The 26982-nt window shown below is 43.3% G+C and overlaps 1 protein-coding gene across 1 annotated transcript in view; it reads right to left on the bottom strand.

Annotated features, from left to right (window-relative positions):
* The window catches only part of HCRTR2 (hypocretin receptor 2), a 42140-nt gene extending 15990 nt beyond the window's left edge, over positions 1 to 26150 (bottom strand). Inside the window, exons 1-3 of the mRNA XM_075497282.1 lie at positions 25922 to 26150; positions 4529 to 4707; positions 2796 to 3039 (exon numbers count right to left, since the gene is read on the bottom strand). Coding sequence (XP_075353397.1) covers positions 2796 to 3039; positions 4529 to 4707; positions 25922 to 26150 — 652 coding nt within the window. The remainder of the gene's footprint in view (positions 1 to 2795; positions 3040 to 4528; positions 4708 to 25921) is intronic.
* Positions 26151 to 26982: the final 832 nt, after the last annotated feature.

The following is a 26982-nucleotide window of genomic DNA, read 5'->3' as shown; positions in this document are numbered from 1 at the left end:
TTCTTTCTCCTTCAACCTCCTCCTAGTTAGTTTTCTTTGACCCTCAATATTCCCATAGTCAAAAAAGGCAAAAAAAAATCCAACAAAAATGCAACTATTTTCTTTGAAAATATTAGCTCTTTATTCCTTCTTCTGGCCTCAAGGCTCACCAGTCTTTTGAAACTGCTGCCCTGTTATCCATGTTCTTTTGTTCTTCTGTTTGGGGCCCTTTGTGATTTCAAAACCTGGTTTTCAGTAGAAAAACTGCATCTTCTATGCTTTGGCCCAACTCAGTGTCGTTAGACATTTTCAATTGAATGGAAATTATTTGTAGCTAATGACACTCTATTCTCCATAGTCTGAAAGGGATGTTAAGGTATATATATATATGTATATTGTATATATATATATGTATATTATATTTTATCTTCACTGCTAATATATAGTTAACTCTACATTTACTAAGTAATTCCACGATTTGAGCAACCTAGTTGTAACTTAATGCATAGAAAGGTTCTTCTCTCAAGTTACTATGATAAGCTATTATTAGAAAGTGGAGAGGATTATTTTTATGGATAGCTGAAATCCACCAGCAGAATAACTAGCAATGATGGTGCAGTATCATTAGAAGAATAATTCCTTAAAAAGGCAGCAGGATAAAAATAGGATTGTTATCTTTCAGTGGAAGGAAAAGCTTCCCATTTCAGAAAACTTTAACGTATTTTTAATGTAAAATTATTTTCATTTCATGCTCAATATAAATTAAAAAAAAACCAAAATCATTTTGGAGTGTTTGCACTTCATTTCTGAAGCCACACACAAAAAGAACTTAATTCTATGCACAAGTACTTGCTTTTGTTATACCCCTTTCTATGTCTCCAAACATCTAAGTAAAGGCTCACAGCATAACCTGAAGATCAATAGATTTCATTTTGGACAGATACACTCCATAGGAGTAGAGTCTTGCAAACACGTGGGAGGTTTTTTTCTTTTGTATAAAGGGTGCTTCAGCTCAGGCATATCTGTGGGCTGCAGCTACTTCAGCGCAGAACTGAACGAGAGGCACTCTTTAAAATAGCTCCAAGGCTACTACGGACTCTGTAGTTCGAAAGCAACACTTTCCTGTTGGGAATCAAAAAGTGGCCAATGCAGGTCTGGAAATTTTGAGATTGTGTTCCGTGATGAAACACTCCCCTGACTCCCTAATTAATTAACTACATAATTTTCATTTCCTAGGCTGATTAAAAGAATCTTTGCTGCAGATCTAACCTTGAAGTGATGGATACATTGAACCTTGAAGTGATGAAGACATGGATAATTAGTTCTGCAGCCAAAATGAGTGGACACAAATTGTACTTGGAGTGAACGCTGTGAAAGAAAATAGTCACATAAATACTGCAGTATCCAGCAGCAGACTAGGATACAAAATTGTTCACAGATGAAGAAAGAATACTAGAAGTAAAGAGCAGATGTGTCCTCTGCAATGAAACAGCATGTACAATACTCATAGCTTAGCAGAGGCTTCCTTTAACCTACAAACTTTCAGCACATCTTTGTCTGCAATGAGTGCCAGCTAGCTAATAGCCATCTCTGCCCCCTTGCCTCGTCCCAGGGGACTAACTGGGATGAAGGAGATAAAGAACAGGGAATGTGATAGCCAATGTCTTCTCATTAATCCCCTGGTGGCTCTGCGGAGGCCGTTAGCAGGGGAAGAACTTCCAAAACAGCACATGGAAGAGCCCTCAGCAGTTCAAGCTGCTTAAGCTAATTTATCACAATAATTAAGTACAGGTGATCCAGTTGTATTTTATCTTAATTGTTCACAGGACTGGAATCTTCTTGTACAGAGACAGCTCTGGGGGAGAATCTGATTGTGTTTTAGTCTGACTCGAGGCTATTAAACAGGCACCTTTTAGTTATATGTTTTGGCAAACTTGGCTTTATTTTCCTGTATGTGAATAATGGTATTACTGATGGTCATTATATCCAGTGTCAGAGTCACAGCATGTAACTCATATGCTCTATTAGTGTTGGAGCTATGCCAAGGCCCACCAGAGTTGAGTCTTAACCATTTGGGTGGGTGGCTAACACCACTTGCTGTGAATGGAGACAAAATAGAAGTAGTTACTCCCTGGCAACCCTTACGGCTTCTTACAGCTGAATTCAAATATAGAACAAGTTAGATTCAAAGTTAATCTGGAAAGGCAGAATTACACTTCTTGGATAGAATCATTTGTAACTGATTACATTTACAAAGTTATTTAAATGAGCTTGTCCATGACAATTTTCTAATTGTAGACTAACTTGCTACCCCATATTGATGACATCTCTGTAAATTCTGTAATGACATGCAATTTGCATTGAAGTCCCAGGAGATATCTATACAGACTAGTCAAATATCAGCAATTAGAAAAAGCAATATATCAGGTAAATAGAAATTCTGTTCTCATGTAGTTATTTCTTAAGGCTAAATACTGAAGTCTTTGCAAGCCTGCAATGTCCATCGATCACAGAATTATATAAGCATAAGCATTTAAGGGTGGGAACATTTCTACCCTCTGGGAAACATTAACACGGTCAAGACACAAGCCAGCCTCATTCATTTAAACTTGGTTTCAAATGTACTTTAAGTCTTAGCAATACAAAAGAAAATAGGATTTCACAGTATTTGAAAAACGGTAGTTCTAGGAAACCTTATACAATTAAGAACATCTTGTGATATGTTTATACAACTTGACTGCTTATTAATATGTCCTGATATTTTTATTACTTAACAGCAGTACAAATTCAGTCTTTATGGTCAATGACACACTCACCTCCCCAGTGCTCATCACACACTGTGAACAAGGTGGTTTTATTGGCTAATCCTGGGAACACACTGCTGCACTCCATAACAATAGCCTGAGGAATCATTGTGATGCAGGACACAATCCAGATAATTATAATGCTGTTCCTTGCTCGCTTGGCTGTGCTTTTAAACATCAAAGGGTGACAAATTGCATACCATCGATCCAAAGCAATGCAGCTGAGTGTTAGTACAGACACAGAGACTGAAACTGTCTAAAGAAAAGGAAATATTATGTAAATGTAAATGTAATTTTTTCCAGAGCTTTAAAAATCATTTATTATAATTTTTTCCCAGAGTTTTAAAAATTATCTATTTTCAACATAGTTAGCTCTTTATCTGCAATTATTAAATAGAAATTATTCCCAGAAAAAGTCTCCTTTTAAAATTACTTCTTACAGAATTACAACAGATATCTTCATCTGCTGTAGTCCCACCACAATCAACGGGACAATTCACAGATTAGGGTGCTAACCGAACTGAGTAGGCTTAGCAGGGTCAGATTCTGAAAAAGCAAATCTATGCAAGTTAGAATTTGCAAAACTTTATCTGAAAAACTACTTTTAAAATATTTGACAACTAATCAGATCTTTTTTTTCTTTGTAGAACAATCTTGTTTGTTTCTTTTCAATGTCATATTTGGATACCAGTACCATCATTTTGCCTTTTCAGTTTTCACAGGAACAATGGAAATTCAGGGTCTCATGAAAAAAAGCACAACAACAATCAGCTTAAGGAAGACTAAAACATTTTACCTTCTATTCACTATAGGAAGTAACCTATCACTTTGGTTTTACTCTTTCACTCTATACACTAGGTGATCATTTCACTTTCTCTTCAGATTTTCTTCCACTAGAACGGAGGCTTTGAAAAAAATTTTGTGATTTTGATTGTATCGAGTAGAGGACATACCTGCTGGAGAACTGTTGCCTTTGACAAAGTGGCTCTTCAGCCATACAGGTATCTGCTGAAAATATAAATTGTGCTGGAGGCACAGAGCTGATCACCTGCATACATTCAGAGTTCTGCTTAATTCTTTTGATTTATAATGACTGAAAGGCCAAGCACTTGTCATTCTAGTATGCCCAGTCAGTTCATCTAACCAGCTATTCTTAGAAAAGGTATTTGTCAATCATTTTGATGCAAATGATCTCATAACTAATTAAGACCACTGGTAAATGAGTGGTGGCAATTATTGCTTAAGGCAGACAATCTGATCAGCTCCCAGTGAACCTGGATACTTTGACTATTTCTAAAGAATGCAAAGTAAGTCACTAAACACATATGAAAGCCCAGACTCTCTTCAGAAGTTTGGATTCTCTGTCCTGGACATTCGTGTAGCTGTTTAGGTGCACACACAGACAGAGTATAAATGGCTGTAATTCTATTTACAGACATTTTTATTGCTTTATATCCCTTCTGATTTATTAAAAAAATCATAAAAACTGAAAAGCATCAGACATATGTTCCAGCAAGTGTATTGCCCAAGTCTATCAATCAGATGGACAAAGAACAATATTTACTAAGCATAAACATATTCACAAGTGGAACAGTCCTTTAATCCTCAGCCAGCATGTACCCTGAGATATCTACTTCAGGAGCAGGGATAGACTTCCATCAGATTATCACTATTAGGAAGATGCTATTGTTCTTTCTCTTTTTTGTAACATGGGTAATGTGTACACAAACACAGTGAAATAATACCTGTAAGTAGGGAATCACTTTGCAGAGGGGCTGCCCAAAGAACCACGTTTCTGTGATGTCCACTACTAAAGTTGCTGGAAGACAAGTAATTGTGACCAGAATGTCAGCCAGAGAAAGATTCACTATGAAATAGTTGGTAACTGTCCGCATGTGATGATTCTTCCACACTGCAATGCAAACTGAATTTGGAAAGATAAGTTAGTGAGATGAAAACGACTTAGGGAAGGTTTCAAGAGGAAAACACTTAGCTTTGCAGAATTAAGGAAATGTTTGTGTCCTTTATTTAACACAGAATATTTGAATATGTAGTTCAGTGTAAGAACCATATGTTTTCTTTTAGAGTGGGAACAAGTGGGTACATGTAGAGAGAATCTTAGTACACAAAGAATAGTTTTCCACAGACCACAGCATGGGAAATAATCTGATATATAAAGCAGCTTATTTTCCTGCTAGTTTATCTTCACTAACTATTCACACAACTTTCTTCATATCTGTTTTAATCCATTGGCTCTAGTCTATCGCAATACACATCTACATTTGTAAAAGTTTATCTTTTTCTTATGATAGTGTAATGCTTAATTCAAATTGCTACCCCACAGAATCTTGTAAACTGTACCAAGACAACAATCATTTTATAAAATATTTTGCTGGGCATAATATATCTATTGCATATGCAGAGAATCTGTAACAGTTGTCTGGGTAACTGTGATGTGACGTAAGTAAATAAAGGTAATTTTGCAGTATTAAGTGCTACCCATTTTAAATGTGGTATATTTTTGACGATGATTACTGTGATCAAAAGCAGCATGTAGCAGACACTTTACAAGATGTGCCTTTAAAGAGTGTTTTATATCTTTTTTTCCCCCTCTCTTTCAATTCGAAAGTCTTCTAGAAATGAGGCAAATCAGTCTTTTAACATGGTTGCACTAAATTCATAAGCTAATACATTAAAAATGCCAAAATTGAGTCTGAGAAACTAGCCTAAAAATAAGTTTTTTAATAACTTTGGAAGTAAAACCCTGAGAGATTGTAGCAATCAATAGCTTTTGAATGTTTTAGATTCAGTCACCAAAAGCTCTTTAAAAACTGATGCACAAAATTTTCCAGAAACACCACAATACTTCTTGTAAGAAAACAGTACAACTCATTGTACATCAAAGGTTCTTCTCCTGTAAACAATAATTCATCCATCATGCAAATCCAGATGAAGATTCAAAGTCTCCTTAATCTGTCAGGATATAGCACTATGCTTAATTTACATATATTAGATCACAGAGTGCTAAAGAATAGTTAGAAGGGTCCTCAAAAGGTTGTCCAAAACTAAAATGGAATCAGCTAGAGTTAAGCCATTCTCTTATTAAACTAGCTAAAACAGCTGGAAAAAAATACACAGACTTTAAGGCACATAAACTCTTGAGATCAGATGCTTCTTTAGATCCTAAGAAGGATGGTGTGCCTGAAAGCTTGTATCCATCTTCCAGCTGCATCAGTTGATCTAATAAAACATATGACTTCATTCCACAAATCTTGTCTTGCTTAAGTCTCTAGACCAGCACAACTACAGCAAGACTACCACTAAGCCATTGTTGACAAGTTTACATTTAAAAATCTGTTATATTTGAAGATATCATGCCTCTCTTAAATGTGTTGCGGTGTCTATCTTCCCTATTAAAAAAAACAAATCTTCTAATGTCTAATCTACCTTTCTTTTGCTGCTATTTATATCACGTTTTTCCCTGTACACAGGCAGCAATGAAGAAGAGTTTTTCCCTGTGGCAATACTTCACATATGTAAAGATCCTTATTACACCTTTCCTCAGTTTTCTTTTCAGACTGTACAACTCCAGAACTCTTTATCTTTTACTGCTGGTCATTTTTAGAACTTCTGCAACCATCCTTGTTGCTGTTCTCTGGACACTCTTCAGACTAGATTGCACCTTTGTTGTCAGAGTGCAGTGAGCAAAACTGGCGGAATACTCATTCAAACCTTACTAGAGCTTTAGCAGGAGCTGAGATTGGAGCACTTCATGAGGGCTATGTTTAGACATTTAGGGTAATTTAGCACAAAGAGAGAGGGAGAGGCTAGGTGGCCTTCAGTTTCTCTAAGAGAAGGTGATTTTATCAACTACCTTTTTAGGATATAGTGTTCCAAATTTAATCTAAAACCCCTGTTGTGCCACAATAGATGTTCTTCATATCTTTTAAGGTGTTGCAGACGTGGTTCCAAATTCTATAGCTTGTATAAAGGTAATCTTTGATATACATCTATCACGCTTTTGTAAATGCAAGTAAAAATCCCTCCATAAAGGTCTTAATTGTTCTTGGACTGTTTTTGGAGAAAATCTCCCACAGTATCCATTTCTTCTATTGTTTTCTTCCTGGATATAGAATTTCAGAGTCTCTTAACTGTGGCCTCAGATATCTGAAAGGCAAGTCTTATAAATCAAAACCTTAAAGGAAACATCTTATTAATTGTATTTACTTCCCATTTAGTTACCTATGAAAGTAATTATTTCGATAGCATTGCATGATAATTACAACATAACTATCCAGAGCTTTATCATTGTCACTTCGTGCATGGGATTACTACAGTTATAACTTACATTCTGACAATGCAGAGGCAGCACCTAACAGGGAAGATAATACATTGCTGCCCCTCTGGAATGTTGTTTGCAGTTGGAAATGCAATGCTGGGGAAAAAAATTGCAAACACTACCTCACTTTCAAATTTAACACTTTGGGCTTTTACTTATGGCTTGTTCTTTGTCTTGAGTGCAATTCATATCTAAAGTATGGTCCTGCCTCGTACTTAGGCAAAAGTTAATATTAAGTGGCAATGTTTTTCTGTACTTTTTATTTCTTTTATCAATAGGCAAAAGTTAAATAAAATGTTGGTTTAAAAGTTCAGTGGTTGGCTACTTTTTCTCATGCTATGGTTTCAACAGTCCTACCTTCTACCTAATTCAAAGTGCATCATTTTCAGCAAAGGATGTCAGTGCCTAAAGGTGCCAGACACAGGCAGTCATGTATGCTCTTTGACAAGACCTATTCTCATTCCTGTGCTGACCTGTGTGGGGAAAGCACCTGAACAGAAACATTATTTCTAGTAAAACAAATCCATTAAGTTAACAGATGTGAGTTCAATCTCACTGGCAGCAAACTGTATCAGAAATCAATTCATAGCATTTTGCATGTTGTGTTCAAAGCTTTCTATCAGTATGAGCGAATGAAACCTCATGATACCCCAGAGAGCTAAGAAAGTATTATCATTTTCATCATTGATGCAAGGAAGTGAAGTGCAGAACAGAAGTTGCTAAAGGCCATACAATAAATCAGACACAGAATAAGAAACTTGGACTCCTAATTCCCAGCTCTGTACTAAGCCTTCCAGATCACACTGGCTTAACACGGATGGAATTTAGATGAACTCCAGTACCTGCTATTCCTCAGAGAAATATAAAAGACTCTGCCCCTTGCTACTCAGGGAGTAGCAGTATGCAGGAAAGCCAACGTACAGAAAGTAGATCTGAATTCTTTTGAATTCTAATCTATGGGGGCAAGAGGCACCTGAAAGGTGGAAAAAATAATAATTTAAAGCATAGAAAAGCAGTATAATTTGTTACTTTAGATTTCTCTGTTTATGCTTATGTGTTTCCCCTTTTGACCTCATCCATTCTTTGCAGCATAGACCATTTTCCATTCTTTGTACGACACATAGCACAAGAGCATCTTAATTAGCATGTTTAATACTACCATAATAGTTAAGTATCCCAGAAATGTATTCCATGAATGTATACAAAAAACGAGTTTGTGTAAAAAAGCCTCTGAAGAGAAAGTATTGTAAAAAAACAAGCCAGATTTTTCCCCTACTCGTTGCCCTCTGCTGGTTGCAGTATTGTTTTCAACCTGCACAAGCATTGGCAATGTTTTCTTTCAGTGCAAGGCTAAACTGAGCTGTGAGGATTTGCTACGAGTTATTTGAATAGGACAGAATGGTATAAATGACAGAAAGTTAGTTCAATATATTCCTTCCAGACTCGATGTCTTTCTGAGTCTACTATAGTACAAGGTTATTCAGTAGTCTTGGACAACAGCTACACTGATATACCAGTGATCTAGCAGATCATCGAGAAAGACACTCTAGCCTGTTGTTGTGGTTTAACCCCAACCGGCAACTAAGCCCCACCCAGCCGCTCGCTCAGCCTCCCCCCCGGTGGGATGGGGGAGAGAATTGGAACAGCAAAAGTAAGAAAACTTGTGGGTTGAGATAAGAACAGTTTAATAATTGAAATAAAATGATGATGATGATGATGATGATGATGATGATGATGATGATGATGATGATGATAATAATAATAATAATAATAATAATAAATTTTAGTGAAAACAACAAAAGAGAGAGAGGAACAAAACCCAGGAAAAACATGTGATGCAACCACTCACCACCCACCAAACGATGCCTGACAATCACTGCCCCCTGGCCAACTCCCCCCAGTTTATATCCTGAGCATATGGTATGGAATAGCCCTTTGGCCAGTTTGGATCAGCTGTCCTGACTGTGCTCCCTCCCAGCTTCTTGTGCACCTCCTCACTGGCAGAGCATGGGAAGCTGAAAAGTCCCTGACTTAGTATAAACACTGCTTAGCAACAACTAGAACATCAGCATGTTATCAACATTATTCTCATCCTAAATCCAAAACACAGCACTATACCAGCTACTAGGAAGAAAATTAACTCTATCCCAGCAGAAACCAGGGCAGTATCCACCCCTTATTCTATACTGTCTACATCATGCCCAGGTCCTACCTTTTCCAATACATTCCAGTTAAACACTACCACTTTCCCTGATGTGATGACATACAGTATTATATCGCAATTAACATCATACCATTCAGTTCATTGGCTATTTTCACCCAAAATCAAATCCCTTTGAGGTACACATCAGACTTCTCCATCCTGCCACATCACCCACCAAGTGCACCCGGGTCCTTGAGCAAAAGCAATCCCACAAATGGGTTTGCCTTTGCCTGAGGCAGGAATAACCCAGACTGTCTTCCCCAGCATATTTTTATGTGCACTACAGGGACTTTGTCCCCTTCTACAGTATATAAAATGTTTGATTGTGCAGGGCCAGCTCGATTGGCAGATCCCCTACTGTTGACTAACCAGGTAGTCTTTGCTAAATGTGTATCCCAATGTTTGAATGTCCCACCACCCATTGCTCACAGTGTAGGCTTTCACAGTCCATTGTATCGTTCGATTTTCTCAGATGCTGGTGCATGATAGAGGATGTGATATACCCACTCAATGCCATGCTCTTTGGCCCAGGTGTCTATGAGGTTGCTTTGGAAATGGGTCCTGTTGTCCGACTCAGTTCTTTCTGGGGTGCCACATAGCCTTAGAACTTGCTTTTCAAGGCCCAAGATAAGTGTTCTAGGCAGTGGCATGGGGCACAGGGTATGTTTCCAGGCATCTGGTGGTTGCTTCCACCATTGTAAGCACATAGCGCTTGCCTTGGTGCATTTGTGGGAGTGTGATACAATCAATCTGCCAGGCCATCCCATATTTATATTTCAGCCATCGCTCTCCATACCAGAGAGGCTTTAACTGCTTGGCTTGTTTGATTGCAGCGCATGTTTCACATTCATTGATAACCTGTGCAATAGTGTCTGTGGTCAAGTCCACCCCTCGATCATGAGCTCACCTATATGTTGCATCTCTTCCTTGATGGCCTGAGGTGTCATGGGCCCACCAAGCTATGAATAATTCACCCTTATGTTGCCAGTCCAGATCCACCTGGACCACTTCAATCTTAGCAGCCTGATCCACCTGTTGGTTGTTTTGGTGTTCCTCAGTGGCCGGACTCTTGGGTACATGAGCATCTACGTGATGTACTTTTACAAACAGGTTCTCTACCTGGGCAGCAATATCTTGCCACAATGCTGCAGCCCAGATGGGTTTGCCTCTGCACTGCCAGCTGCTCTGCTTCCATTGCTGTAACCACCCCCACAGGGCATTTGCCACCATCTATGAGCCGGTATAGAGATAGAGCATTGGCCACTTTTCTCGTTCAGCAATGTCCAAAGCCAGCTGGATGGCTTTCACCTCTGCAAACTGACTCGGTTCACCTTCTCCTTTAGCAGTTTCTGTGGCTTGTCATATAGGAGTCCGTATAGCAGCCTTCCACCTCCGATGCTTTCCTACAACATGACAAGACCCATCAGTGAACAGGGCATATTGCTTCTCATTTTCTGATAGTTTATTATATAGTGGGGCCTCCTCAGCACGTGTCACCTCCTCCTCTGGAGATATTCTGAAATCTTTGCCTTCTGGCCAGTCCATAATTAATTCAAAGATTCCTGGGCGACTGGGGTTTCCTATCTGAGCTCGTTGTGTGATCAGTGCGACCCACTTACTCCATGTAGCATCAGTTGCATGATGTGTAGGGGGGACCCTCCCTTTGAACATCCAGCCCAGCACCAGCAGTCGGGGTGCCAGGAGGAGCTGTGCTTCAGTACCGAACACTTCCAAAGCAGCTCAAACCCCTTCATATGCTGCCAATGTCTCTTTCTCAGTTGGAGTATAGCGGGCCTCGGATCCTCTGTATCCCCGACTCCAAAACCCTAAGGGTCGACCTCGAGTATCCCCTGGTGCTTTCTTTCTGCCAGAGGCTCCAGGCAGGGCCATTCTCCCCGGCTGCGGTGTACAGCACATTTTTTACATCTTGCCATGCCCGGACTGGCCCAACGGCTACTGCATGAACCATCTCCCCTTTAGTTTGTTCAAAGGCTTGTTGTTGCTCAGGGTCCCATTTGAAATCATTCTTCTTCCGGGTCACTTGATAGAGAGGGCTTACGATCAGACTGTAATTTGGAATATGCATTCCCCAATACCCCACAACACCTAAGAAAGTTTGTGTTTCCTTTCTCCTAGTTGGTGAAGACATGGTTGTTATTTTATTGATCACATCCATTGGGATCTGATGACATCCATCTTGCCATTTTTATTCCTAAAAAACTGGACGTCCTGTGCAGGTCCCTTGACCTTACTTTGGTTTATGGCAAAACTGGCTTTCAGGAGGATTTGGACTATTATCTTCCCTTTCTCAAAAACTTCTTCTGCTGTGTTGCCCCACACGATGATGTCATCAATATATTGCAGATGTTCAGGAGCCTCACCCTGTTCCAGTGCCGTCTGGATCAGTCCATGGCAAATGGTGGGGCTGTGTTTCCACCCCTGGGGCAGTCGATTCCAGGTGTACTGAACACCCCTCCAAGTGAAAGCAAACTGTGGCCTGCACTCTGCTGCCAAAGGGATTGAGAAAAATGCATTAGTGATATCAGTTGTGGCATACCACTTGGATGCCTTTGACTCCAGTTCTTATTGAAGTTCCAGGATCATGTCCAGCACGGCAGCACTCAGCAGCGGTGTGACTTCATTCAGGGCACAATAGTCTACTGTTAGTCTCCACTCTCCGTTAGACTTTTGCACTGACCATGTGGGACTGTTAAAGGGTGAGTGAGTCTTGCTGATCACTCCTTGGCTCTCCAGTTGACGAATTAGCTTATGGATGGGAGTCAGAGAGTCTCCATTGGTGCAATATTGCCGCTGGTGCCATGTTGTAGCAATCAGCACCTGTTGTTCTTCAACCCTCAGCAACCCCACAACAGAAGGGTCCTCTGAGAGACCAGGCAAGGTAGTCAGCTGTTTAATTTCCTCTGTCTCCAAGGCAGCTATACCAAAGCCCACCGGTACCCTTCTGGGTCTTTGAAATACCCTCTCCTGAGGTAGTCTATGCCAAGGATGCACGGAGCCTCTGGGCCAGTCACAATGAGGTGCTTTTGCCACTCCTTCCTGGTTAGGCTTACTTTGGCCTCCAGTACAGTTAGCTGTTGGGATCCCCCTGTCACTCCAGAAATACAGATGGGTTCTGCCCCTGTATAGCTTGATGGCATTAGGGCACACTGTGCACCGGTGTCTACAAGAGCTTTATACTCCTGTGGGTCTGATGTGCCAGGCCATCGAATCCACACAGTCCAGTAAACCTGGTTGTCCCTTTCCTCCAGCTGGCTGGAGGCAGTGCTCCTCCAGTCCTGGTCATAGTATTCACTACTCACTCTTGTAAATACGAATCAGAAATCTCTTCATTAAGCTCAGGAGTAAGATGAGCCCTTCTACTCTGTCTAGGGAACTGCCCACTGGAAACTGGAGCAGCAATTTTCCTGGAAGAACCGCCTTGTGTGATTGTTTTTCCTTGCAACTCACGTACCCATGCCTCTAGGGTTGAGGCAGATTTTCCATCCCACTTCCTCATGTCCTCTCTGTGGTCACACAGGTAAAACCATAGGGTGCCCCATGGTGTGTACCCTCTGTATCCTCCCTTGAGCAGAGGAACGCTGACTCCTAATAGCTGAGATACTGGTCTGTACAGGTGGGGAGTAGGACCTATCCTCTTTGAGTTGCTGGACCTCCCAGGACAGTTTCTCCACAGCCGAGACGAGGGAGGAAGAGAAACTTTCTTCATATTCCCAGAGCTGGCTAGCCACTTCATCCACTGTTGGACCCTTTCCGTCTTTCCAGGTCAGTATTGCCAATGAGTTGGCACACGATGATGGTCCGTTCCATACCAACTTCCGCCACATTGGGTCATGTGCACTGGTCCTCATCTGGATCTTTGGGTAACCACTTGTTGTCCAGGTCACCATAAATCACCTCCAGCACGGCTAATTCCCTCAGGTACTAGATACCTCTCTCCATGGTGGTCCATTTACCTGGGTGATATATAACATCGTCCTTGAAGGGATATCTTTCCTTCGTAGCTGACAGGAGTCACCTCCAGAGGCTGAGGGCTGGTGCCCCTTTTCCAATCGCTTTGTCAATGCCCCCTTCCCTAGAAAGGGATCCCAGCTGTTTGGCTTCCTTACCCTCTAATTCCAGGCTACTGGTCCCAGCATCAGAGCAGCCAGGTGACCATGTGCTCGCCTGGATGATGGCTGAAATCCTTTTGCATATCTCGCAGCTCACTCAGGGATAGAGATCAGGTGGTTTCCGTCTTGTTTATGAGTTCTTCCTCTCCCTCTGACGAAGAGGAGGAACCCTCCTGCAGAATTCTTTCTTGGGAGAAAACGGGGAATTCTTCTTCCTCCTCCCATTCTCATAATGGCCCTGCTTTAGAGTAGCCTGCCTCATTGCCATTGGGACAGTATGCTTCCTCCTCCTGCTCCCTCTTGGGAGAAGCTTCTTCATCCCTTTCAAAATGAGCTGACTTCCAGTTCCAATATTTCTTCTTGTGTATGGGGTGACTGATACTGGCACGGGCTGGTCCCCAGTTTAGCTGCAGTGCTTGTCGCGGGGGTTGGCGTAGCCACAGCCCCTGTTGCTGGGGTTGAAGTAGCCGCAGTGCCTGTTGGTTTGTTTTCCCTCTCTTCTCCCTGAGGGTGCTGTGTAACACCAAGCAGCGTTTGGTAGATACTAGCCAAGGCCCAGCACAGTGCGATAAGTTGTGCCTCTTTGGAATAACCATGGCTTTTTTTTTCCTTCCCAAACATTCTATCACTTCAGCAGGATCCTGTAGTTGTTCAGGAGTGAAGTTCCAGATCTTTGGAGGTGAGAAGCTCTCTAAGTACCTGCCCCTATTCTCCCACATGCCATGCCACCCATGACCGTCCAGCCTCAGGGCAGATCTCTGGGTAATTTTTTAAAATAGTTGTTTAACCCTAAACAAGAGCTGAAACACATTCAGGAGACATAGCAATAGGAGCATGCTGGTTTGAACATCCCAAGGATATTCAAAATTCTTGAGAGCTGGTGTAGCAGCTTGAAGGAGAAAGGGAAGGTGAAAGAACAGGAGAAAGCATCCCCTCCTGTCTTCCCCATAGGTTGGTTCCCTGAGAAGAAAAGGTTAAGAGTATCATTATTAATAATTTCTGAAAGATGGTGCCCGAGGTATGGAGATGACAGCGCTACCAACTGCAAATACCAAATTAGTCTTTTGACCAGTAATATTATCGTATCACAAGCTGATGTTACACAGTACAGCAAAATGATAATCCTGGCCCATCTCCCAGAGGTGATAAACAGCACCACAGGGAATGCATAACGCAAGTGAGGAATTACATAATACAACCATGCAAACAAATAAACCAGCATTGTGACCAGCGACTATTAAACTAATATAATGAATGCTTATAACAAATTTATTTTAACACACTCTGGTCAGATCTGTTGTTATCTCAACCCTTCGTGCCCCATGTTGGGTGCCAAAAAGGACTGTCATGGTTTAACCCCAATTGGCAACTAAGCACCACGCAGCCGCTCGCTCACGCTCCCCCCGCGGTGGGATGGGGGAGAGAACTGGAAGGGCAAAAGTAAGAAAACTCATGGACTGAGATAAGAATAATTTTATAATTGAATAAAATAAAATAAAAATAATAACAATAACAATTATAATAAATTGAAGTGAAAAGGAAAACAGCAAAAGAGAGAGAGGAACAAAACCCAGGAAAAACAAGTGATGCAACCACTCACCACCCGCTGACCAACACCCAGCCAGTCCCCGAGCAGCGATTGCTGCCCCCTGGCCAACTCCCCCAGTTTCTATACTGAGCATGATGCCATATGGTATGGAATAGCCCTTTGGCCAGTTTGGATCAACTATCCTGGCTGTGCCCCCTCCCAGCTTCTTGTGCACCTGGCAGAGCATGGGAAGCTGAAAAGTCCTGGACTAGTGTAAGCACTACTTAGCAACAACTAAAACACCAGTGTGTTATCAACATTATTCTCATACTAAGTCCAAAACACAGCACTATACCAGCTACTAGGAAGAAAATTACCTCTATCCCAGCTGAAACCAGGACACCTGTGTTCAAAAACTATTATTTTATAGGTGTGCAAAATAGTTTGACTATGCCACTGAATATGTTGAAACTAGTTAAGTATCAGAACAAAAGAATTTTGTATACTCTCCACTCTTACTCCTTTAAGTATGCATTTTCATCTCAGGTGGTTCTATAGAGAAGTGGAAGCACTCAGCTCCTGTATAAACCCTAAAGAAACATGCTAGAGAAAGGAAGCTCTGTGGAGTGGGAAATGCCATCTGCCTACCCACAGCGAAATAGCAGAGAGCTGTGGCTTTCCGCTCAGCTTGGAGAAGAGAAGGATGAGCAAGGTAGTAAAGATTCTCAACTGGGAGTGTATATTATCAAAAAGTACTCCAAAATCATAAAATAAGAGATGAGGCCAGCACCAGCCTTCCTAAAAAACTTGGGAGACACCACAAAGTTAACAGGATGCCTGTTTAGTTAGGGCATAACGTAGTGGCCCAGACTGAGCTCTTCAGACCTCCACTGAAAATCTATGAACTAGTAAAAATAGCTCTGAATAAAACCTCAATTTAACATTATATGCAAATCTTTAATGCAACCTTTGATGTTCCCAGCTATAAATGAGAGTGAGGAAGACAGTGGGAGAAATGGTATTAACACAGGCATTGAAGAAAGGATGAGAATTAAAAAAAAAAAAAAGTGGGAGAGAAATGGGAGAGAAATGTAACTCAGAAACGTGCTCCTACTGTGCATGGTTTTCCCAGCTGCTAGAACTCTACTGGAACCTAATTACCTGCCCAGTGTATTTTATTATTTTCTGTATTTTTGCTTTTATTCTATAAAAACACTCAAAGTTACAGTTAATAACTGCAAATGCAACCATGCAGGCCAGCTTTCACAAAGAGCAGCTATTTTTCTAATGGTTATTAAGTAATCCAACTCTCATAAGTCCTTCGTCTCACCGCTGGTGCTTTCATTTTCTTCTGCGAGAATCAAGGGAAGAGTTTTAAGCAAAACGCTTGCTATTCCTCCCTGTGCCACACAGTGTCAGTGGAGGCTCGGAAACGAGCTTGAGTTGCCAAGCTGCCAGTGTTTGGAAAAACTTGTGGAGGCCTTCCCCAAGCGAGGACAGTTCTGAGATAATGAAGCTTGTTTCAGAACCCACCCTCCAAACGTTGACCATCTCCCGCCCTCAAAAAAAATCTCACACGCAAGTCCCAGGAAGGACTAAGCATAACAAATTCAAATCAAAGCTAAAAATTTAAGAGAGAGATGCTATTAGAAGTCCATCAAGAAAGCTTCATATACCTCATTATATTCCTGAAGAAAAAAACCCTCTCAAATATGATTGTATGGTGAGATTGGTATTTTTCATGTACAAATTTAATCCCTGTTGATTTAGCGCCCTGGGGCATTTTAATTAGAGGCTGTAAAGCCATCTATTCAATTAGCATAGCTCATTTTATCTCAAGCTGAATATGAAAACAATACAAAGGCTCCAGCTGCTATAAAATGCAGCTGCCTGCCTCCTGGAAGATTTACGCTGTCTTGAGCATATTAAATGTTGTGCTGCAGTCCTTCCGCTGGTGGACTGCTGGTTCAGCTGTCAATTTGTTTTTCACATGTCAACCCTAAATCATTTCCCTAACACTCCAGGAGTCTTGTCAACCTCTTATTCAATGGGTCATCTTCCAGTGTGACTTCTTGGCCAAAATAGAAAAATAATTTCCATAACCAGCAATACCTGACATTTCCTCATATAAATGAATGACACTACCTCTTATCTCATTTTTGGTGAATAATAAATCCCAGATGGATGTAAACAAAGAATTATCATTTTCTTTGCCATTATACTAAACTTCAACGATTATATTTTGCTTTGATAATTCAGTATCACAACTGTTTGACTAAAATATCATAATATGGCCATCCAGCAGTCATTTCGAAGTAATGCTGTGATTATAAGCACAGGTCATCAATACACCCAAATGCATGAGGCAGAAAGCTTCTGAAGAGCTTTACTCCTTCACAGTATTTTACAAACAGTGATAAAAAAATGTGTTAAATAGATTTGAGTTAGACATTATTTATTCTCTACCTCCTACCCCCACAAAGAATTGTTTCCACCTGGCAATGTATTGGTTCTTCATATGGCATCCTCCCCCTGTTTTGGTGATGCCATTACCTACCGTGAATCAAGGTCTGGGTGGCGGGGCGTCGAGCAACACAATCATGTTGAAAGGAAGGCTGAGTAGACAGGCTACCAAATGGGATTCTGGAGAGGTAGAGCCCCTGTGGAAACACTGAATCCACGCATACTGTTGGAAGGACAAATGCTGTCATTGAAACTACTTTCATTATGAACGATTCCTGATTGAGGATTCTTCTGCTTTAACTGAAGAGTCTAAAAATTAGGTGCCTAAGACTAAGCTTATTTTATTTGTTTTAGGAAGGCTTTCCATGAGTCTTTCAATAACTTTATTGATGATTTTGATTAAGGGGTGAGAAGCACTTTAACTAAATTGCAGAGTATATTTAATTAGGGGGTTTTGAAACCAGCAGTGAGAACAAAAGATCTAAAACAAAGTGATCTCTTCTGTGATTAGGAAGATGATATCTACTTCCTAGGCTGTCCATCTCTTACCCACTATTAAGCTCTAAATTCACACATTACTTCATTTTTTATATAACTACCCTTATCTGAAAAAAGGAGTCCACCATAAGACCAGGTTTATGGTGAAAAAGTAATAGAAAGAATGACACAAAGAAAAGACACTTTTTATACAATATTTATTATAAAGGAAATACTGAAAAAATTCCTACAGCTGGTATCATGACCAGAAGATAAGAACTGTCCTTGAATATGTGATGCAACAGCTGAAAAGAGGGACAATATTCTGGGCTGCACACACAAAGGGATTACCTAGCCTGCCAGTGAGGTGATAGCTCCTCATCAACAGGACGCACTAGATATGTCAACAAATTTGAACAAAATCATGGAAGCATGACAAAAGAGGTAGGTGGTTAGGTCATGCTCCCTATGTATCACACATAAACAAGTATATATGTGTAGGTTGCATCACTTTTTTCTAGTAAAACTCTAGGAAAAATACTGAAACTGTAAGAATATAGCTGCATAACATTGAACATATGAAATCTTAAAGTATTTTGTTGAATATCAGCTTCACTGAAATGTACTAATGAGGAACTGTCTCCCACAAAAGACAGTAAGGGTCTACATAAATAAAACAGATATACAGCAACTTGTTTGCTTGCAGCAATATATTTTCTGAGATGTTTTCTAGCTACCAAGTGCTCTATTGTACTCAGGCTTTTAAAGGGACTTACGAGTTGGGGGTTGTGGGTTACTCATGTTCTCCAACCCACTTCTATATTTTTTTGTACTGCCTCATTATTATGGCGCTAGAGAAGAATACAAGAACTAATTCTGCTTGCTGGAAGCTTATCTCTACACATTACAATTGGGAGTAATAGCACAACCATCTAATTGGCACAGCATTCATTTTCTAACTCAGTCACATTCCATAATCTTAGAAAATTAACAGTCTTATGGAAATGGCAGTTACTACCAGAAGATCAGCTATGCTATAAAAAGACTGCCAAAAATGCCAGGTTCGGTCAGCTCTGGGGGAAGTGACAGGTACCATCACACAGTTTCCTGAGCTAACTGTACTAACACAGACAGATTGATTTCAGATTGTCCCACCACACACAGACACACACACACAGATCATTACAAGTGTTAATTGGCAACCCTGGTCATCTCTGCAGAGCTGGCTATACTGAATGACCAGTTATTTCACAATCACATTTGATATACTTATTTTTCTATCCATATTAACAATAAAAAGCCTACAAAATCCTTACATACACTTCATGTTAGAGAAGGAAGGACCATAACTATAGGTGTCATACTGCACATGACACTACAATAAAAAGATTTCACACTGCACTATGATTCAATTTAACCTGCGTGACTTATTAAAATCAAGGTACGCTCCCCAGCTGAAATGCTGTGCAACTTTGAAAGCATATGCTTCAAACTGCATCTGTCAGTCAGTGTAAAATGGAGTTGCACTAGGAAAAACCCTTCCATGTCCATGTCTGTTTCTAACGTAGATGTAAGAATGCCTTTTCTTTAGACTACATAAAGAAAATACAATTCACTGTGCTAGCTAAATGCTACAACAAATATCTTGCATAGTATACAACTTCTGAATCTATATCATGAATCCACATTGCCAATATAATATTCCCCAAACTGGGCTAAAATCCTTGCAGTCTTACTGCGCTGAGAACCAGGAGACAGAGCACAGTTCTGTCAGGGCTGAGTGCACCCCCAGGCTCTGCAACCTCTGCCCCCTGCCCAGGGACCAGCTGCCTGGGCTGGAGGCCAGCTCTGGTACGGGGCAGCATGGAGACTGGGATCAGGCTGCTGGGAACAGAGTTTTTGGAGAAAGATATGAGACACTTCTTTTGGGGGTTACCTCTTTGCCTGGGAGCTGCATTTAAGCTCAGGTTCTCACACTTAGCTCAGGCAAAGACCGCATTGCAAGTATGCGTGTGCCTTGCTAATTTTGACTGTAATCCTCACCCACTGACTTGACTTTCTGGCTTAACCTCAGACCTGCTTCATCACTATGGATGACTGGCGACTGCTGGGAGGTGACTGAACCCTGGTAAACATCACCAGACCTACCATGCTCTCAGGCACTGTGGGACTGTGGTGGTGAGTACACTGCCCTGTCAATGTTACTGCTGCCCTCAGCTCCTGGCTCTCCTTCCCCTGGGGAACAGTCCATTCTAGCTCTTCTCTGACAAATTCCAGTTGTGAGATGTACAGTAAGTAAATCAGCTGCTAAGGTCCAAAAAAAAAAAAAAGGTTTCACTTGACATGCAACACAGGAAGTAAACAACACTTTAAAAACAAAGAAGCATTCCAAAACCTTTGATTTTTTTTGAAAGATGGTGAGTTAAAGCAGGAAGTGACAAGAGCTTTCATTTTATTTGTTAATGCCCCAAAGACACTTCTGTCTGAAGGGTACTTCACTGACCTAAGGGAAAGATGTGTTGGTCTCTGTTCAGCTCCTGGCAGACAGGACTTTACTGTTTTTAGTGGTCTTGGAGTTGTGCAGTTGCTGAATAACTCTGCTGAGTTACTTTCCTTCTTCCATAGACAGATGATTCTTTCCAAACATCACTCACAGTATAAAATTAATACCAGGCAGCATATCCTGCCACCGTCAAGGTTGCACCTGTTTTGGGTCTAAATAGTAGAGCTGGTCTTCAAAACTGTCACTCCAACAGCTTTGAGAACGTATAAAATTAAATGGAATAAGTTCTTTAAAAGTTTCACACATTTATCAGGAGTACATCTTGAGAGTAAAATGAAAAAAAACCAAAACCGTTCAAGACATCACGCAACTCTGGGAGCTCACCTTCTTTCAGTCTTGGGCACTGCCCCTTTTCAGAGTTGGGTTCAATAGGACTGCACTATTCACACTAGGCAGAGTTGCCTTTTAACATAAAGAATGGTAAAGGAAAGCAGAGCTGTCCCCACTCTGGACTCTCTGGTCAGAAAGCATACAGAGTGGAACTAGTTACACATCTGGATATAAGAATCTAGAAAGAAAATGGCATAATTTCGAATCAGCTTCCTCTTTTAATGCTTTTCTACTTTTTGTGTATCTCACAAGGATGTGCATGACTTTCTTGCCGGTAATCCCCATATTATGCAAACACCAAAGTACTTCAGTTCATCAGTACTTCAGTCGAACTCTGACATAAATTGAGCTCATACATTCTATATCTTAGGTAGATGAAATGTATAAATACTGTATCATTTCCTATGTGATATCTTTTTAAAAATGATAAAGCAACTCCAGTTATTATTCATCCAACATATAAAGGTGACTCTCATGCTGATATTACAAAAGTAAAGCCCTTTCAGTGCCAGATTCCCCAAGTAATCTGGACAAAATTAAATGTAATAACTTAAAACGTGATTAAATGAAATATGGTTTATCTATGGCAATCAAATAGGATTCATGAAGATCATGGCACCATTTAAGGGAATACATGACTCATCTGATTCTATGAACACATGCATGTATGCATAGACCTCAGTATGCACCAGATACCTTTAAAACGATAACAGAGCAGCGTTTGAGACAGTTGCCTATTGATGGGCATTGACTAGGGCTCTGGTGTTAGAACTATACACAAACCTTTTCTTCTCCAGCCCTAAAAAATCAAACTACAATGAGTAAAAATGAGAAAAATGAATGCTGTTGCGCTCTATCAGTCAGACTACGAACTCTTTGAGGAAAGGACCACAGCTGGGTTCTGTACAGATCTCAGCATAACTAGCAGTTACTGTAAAATAGATAATAAATAACAGAGCTATCCAGAGAAGAGTAATTATCTGTCAATTAAATTTGGTTTCATTCTGAGTTGGAAAGAAAAACAAGTATCAGCAAATTGTGTGAGTAAAGAAAGTTTCTAAAATCTCTCACTGATGTCCTGCATGGTCTCTTAGCCTTGGAAGCCAGCAGTGCTGAGGACTTTCAAGCCTGGTGCTGGCAGGTTGTGTGTGCTCAGGATCTCAGCTCCTGACAGCTCTGGGGAGGGCTGCCAAGAGGCCCAGCAGTCCAGCTGGTGGGACACCAGAAGGCTGCTTGTTCTGCGTCCAGTCTTTGATCAAACCAAGTGATCTCTGCTGTACATTTTGATGAATGTATGTTCCCTGAGGGAAATAATTTCATTAGAAAAGTTCTGACCCATGCAAATGAATAATTTAAATGAGAACCATTCCCATTCTTTACCTGTATAAATCGAGTTAAACGTATGAAGTTGTACATTACTTATTAATCCCTTGTGGTCTTATTTCAGTTATTAACTGCTGCAACTGCTTAGTGTGGAATGATCATATCAGTAACCAGAGACCTCCATACATCCTAAAAATATCTTTCTTTCTTTAATTATCTAGTTTTCTATTTTTAAGCCGTGTTTTTAATGCAATGTTTTCAAATAAAGAAGAAACAGGTATTTACTCTATAGGCCACATACATTCTCCATTAAGAAGTCCTATGTTTCGCATTAGCTGTGCAAAGATGCTGCAAGAGTTTCATTGCTGTGCAGTGGTAAAGAAATCTTTTGGTTTTGTTTGCAAAACAGAAAGTCCTTATCTTCAACACCTATTCTGCTTCTAGTGATAGTGACTGAGCAAAGAAGAAAAATAGGACAAAGCATACCGATGTTATCATCTGGATTTCAGATTCTCTGAATGTTCATGTAAATATGTCCTAAAAACATCTTCTGTTTCTTCTCAGTGACTTGCACTGAAATCTCTGGTGAGCAACCAAAGTGTGCACACATGAGAATCATTGACGTGAAGCACTCGAATGCAATAATGAAACTTGCATTCAAATGCAGAGACTTGCTAACAGTTTTCATTTTAGCTGGTTTGTGCAGCAGCTCGGACAGTGTATGTCAATTCTCCTAATTAAATTGAAAGCTAAATAGCAATGCAGACCTTGTTATATGCTACTATAAGTAGAATTCCTGCAGTGCAGCTCACTCAAGAGCCCAGTAGATGTCAATCAAAGTTCAAGCTTCTGATTCTACCCTTAGCTGTTAATTAACTGTCAGAATGCTTCTATCTAGTTTATTACTAATATCTGAGGGATGTGCTGTGCCTTCCACTTGCGCAGATGTTATTGCTGGGACACAATGAGTCTCTTCATCCCATGTGAATGCACAAATCAAAATAAGAGGCAGAAACATGATTTTTCAGTACCACATAGGGAAGGGAAGGGTCTTTCCTGGTTACTTAAGTGCTATCTGAATAGGACATGGACAAAATAGAATCAAAGCATTGACTTCATATGCCACACCAGTCCAGCAGCACTGGTCAAACATAAGCAGAGGAACACACTGCATCATTAAGGATGATACCATAAAGCACTATTAGCCACTAAAACTCTCTTTAGAACCACTTTTGCTCTGCTTCAAGAAGGTCCATGACTAAATCCCAGATTAACGTTGAATATGGCTTTTTGAGCAGGAAAAATTAGCTTCTCCGAGACTTCAAAATGTGTACTGTTCTATATCAGATTTTCAGTGGTAGCCAAATAAAGTTTCACAAAAATGTCTTTGGAAAGAGCATTAGACCACATCCATTTCTCTCCTGAAAATCACGTGAGCCTGCAATCAGTGCCGTATGAGCCTTCTTGCATAAAGATGAGACAGTGTTCAGCTAACGAGCACCTGCACCTGCAGATCCCACAAACAACTTGCCCGTAAACAGAAGCAGCAGTTTGGGTGGGTGAGGTCCGTGTAATGCACAAGGGCAGTTTAAAGAGCAAACAGTCCAGTAAAAGGAAAGGTGGGTGGACAGCCAAATGTCAGCTTCCATCCCAAGCAAAAAGATAACGTACACAAATGTCAGGGAGGAGCGGCTCTCCATCAGTACTGGTATCGTCTCTATTTGCAAGTGCACAGAGAGGAAAGCTTTTCTCCTCGTGGCTTCAGGGGAAAAAAGTGTAAAGAGAGTGAGAGCTCCTGTAGTTGAAGATTTGACCTTCAACATTTAAAGACGAGAGGACAGCCTGTTTACGGAACGGGTGGAGGCAAATAGGTAAACACAGGTAGTTCTCCTAAAACCATCTTCGCTCAAGATCAGAACGAAGGACACTTTTCTTCCTAGTTTCAAGTACAGCCTCTTTGTGAGGGCTATTAGCTTTACACTGCCTGTCAAGCTGGCTGCCGAGCATGGACCGAGCAAAGGCACTCAGGCTTCTGAATAGCTCTAACGTAACCTCTGTGGCTGAAAACTCACTGGTTTCGCCAACGTGCACACTGCGTGTTTACAGGCAGTTAGTGAACCATTCCAGAAAAAAAAAAAAAAAGGCATCATCAGTCCGTTGGCAGAAAAAAAAAGCCTTGCAAAATTTTGCCTTTGGCTGCAGTTTTATTTGCATCTCGCCTCGGGAAGCCTAGAGAGCTTGCAGATGACAGCCCTGCCATGCATAAATCCTTCTGAAAAACATGAATGAAAGACCCGTATGGCAGGGCCGGGCGCGGCAGTGCGCCACTCCGTTCACGGAAATGTCACTGATGCAACTAAAAACCGCGAATGGCCGTGACTCCAGCTTAGCGGGTTCTCACGGCGTCACCGGCTCCCCGGCGGCCGCACCGCATTCGTGCTCATTCATAAACGCAGAACGGACGAAGACCGACGTCTCCTCCGCTCACCCGGCTATCAGCAAGCTAAAAGGGCACGGCTGCGGTAGGGAGCAGCGGTCGCTGGGGACACGGCCGCCCCGGCCGCCCCCATGTGTCACACGCGTGTCCGCCCCGGCCGCCCCCATGTGTCACACGCGTGTCCGCCCCCCACCCGCCTCCCGCTGCCAGCGGCCGGGCGGCGGCGGCGCGCTCCCCTGCACCGGCGCAAGGGCCTGCTCCGACAGCCCGGCGAGAATCCCCGGCGTGGGGCCGCCCCGCCCTCAGCCACGCTCCGCTGGCTGCAGCCAGCTCGGGGGAGCGGGCGCGGAGCAGCGGCTCCGCCCGGGAGCGGAGAGAGGGGAGAGAGGGGGAGCGGCGGGCGGGCTCCCCACGGCCAGACGCCGCTCGCCGCTCCCCCACACCGCCCCCGCCTGTTCCCGTAAACGCTCCCGCTTCCCGCCGCCCTCCCTCCCCTGCCCTCGGCTCTCCGCCACGCTCCCCCCCGCCGCGCGAGGTTGCCCGCCCCGCTGCCGCCGGCGGCAGCCGCCGAGCCGCCCCCCCGCAGCCCCCGCCCGCCGCCTCCTTCACGCATGAATGGGAGCGGGGAGGAGGCGGGCTCCCGGGCCCCGCCTCGCCCCGCTTCCCTCAATGAGAGCCCGGAGGGCGCCGCCCCGCCCCCGCCTCCCCCCGTCCCCGCTCCGCGCGGCTCGCGAGCGCGGCCGTTGCGCCGCCGAGGCGCGAGCCGCGCGCCTTCCAGCCGCCGGCAGCGGAGAGCAGCAACCGCCGCTTCCCCTCACGGGGCCGGCGCCGTCCCGTGTCGGTTCCCCCGCGCCCCGGACCCGCACCCCCATCTCTGTCCTGCAGGAGACACCGCGCGTTTGTTACTCCAGCGCGGCGCCGGGCTGCGCCGAGCCGGCCGGGGCTGTGGCGGCGGGCTGAGAGGCGGAGCCGCCGGCCGGGGCGGGCAGGACCGGGGGAGGGGGGAGTTCAGCACCTCGGCCCGGCGGACAGGGACGGGAGCCGGCCGGCAGCGCATGGCTCTCCCCCACCGGGTCCCTCCGGTGAGCTCCGCCGGCCCCTCTCCGCCTGCCCAACCCCGGCAGCGAGCGGCTGCCGCCGCAGCCCCTCGCAAGCGCCGGGGGAAGCGGTTATCACGCCGTCCCGCAGCAAAGGCCCCTTCCGCGCAGCCTTAAGTTTCCCCCGCGGCTGAGGACACCCGCGTTTCCAGCGGGGGAAGCGAAAGCCACCCCCGGTTTCCAGCCGCCATCCGTGCAAACCCCACCTCGGCAAGGGGGAAGGGGAACTTTGGGGGAGCGCGACTCACCCAGGACGTTCCCGACGAGCGCCACGATGAAGACGACGATGTAGCCGGCGATCAGCGCCCATTCGTACTCCTTGGGATGCAAATACTCCTTCCAGAGGTATCGCAGGAACTCCTCATCATCGTAGTCGGAGGAAGGGGTTAAAAGAGCCTCCCGCGTTTCGTTTAGCTCTGACCCGGTCGTCCAATTCCTGCACGGAGGGGAACCATCCTCGGGTTGAATCCCGGACATCCCTGGTGGTTGGTCCGGGGGCTGGGGAAAAAAAAAAAAAAAAAGAACACAAACCAGACCCTCTCAGAGCATCCGAGCTTTCTCCCGCCCGTCCATCGAGGCTTGTGGTTGCCAGTGCGAAAAGCGGGGTGTGGGGAGAAAAATGACGCGGGAACTTACGGGAACCAATGCGCGAACAGGCTGGGGATCCGCGTCGGTCCCCAACCCGCCCTGGCCAGCCTTTTCCCCGGCCGGGCAGGGGGCGCAGCCTCCGCGTCCGCGGAGGCTGCGCCCCCTGCCCGACCGGGGAAAAGGCTGGCCAGTGCGGGTTGCATGCCTCCGGTGCCGGATTGCACCTGCCCCCGCTGGAAAAGTCACGTCCGTTTCGGACGACGCCGATTTTTGTTCCTCAAACCATGCACACGCACCACCCCCCCCCGATCTCTGCACCCCCCCACATCCCCAGCCCCGCATCTCTCCCTCTGACCCTGCTCCCGGGTCGTCCACCCCTCTCCCGACTCCGGTTCCCCTCGGTTTCCCACCCTCTCTCGCACAGACACTTCTCTTTAGACCTTTCTACATTAAATACCATATATATTCAAGATATCTGTAGATTAAAGGCTGTGGAAGGCTGCTGTGGAAGGAAGCACAGGGTGAAAGGAGCCATTGAAAATGAGTGAGGCTAATGAAGCTGTCTCCTTTCAGCGCCCCTTTTAAAGTTGGGCTGGGTATGGGGCTAAAACAGAGGAATTAAACATGATGGGAAAATCCTTAAGAGCACTGATCAGAGAAGTGTGGGGTTTCATTGGATTTGAAGATCACCGAGAGCTCACTGTAGGGTTGAGTCTACCAC

This window comes from Mycteria americana, chromosome 3 (genome assembly GCF_035582795.1).
Source record: "Mycteria americana isolate JAX WOST 10 ecotype Jacksonville Zoo and Gardens chromosome 3, USCA_MyAme_1.0, whole genome shotgun sequence".
In the NCBI taxonomy this organism is placed as follows: Eukaryota; Metazoa; Chordata; class Aves; order Ciconiiformes; family Ciconiidae; genus Mycteria; species Mycteria americana.
Note: the sequence above shows the minus strand (reverse complement) of the source record. Positions and strands in the feature narration are given on the sequence as shown.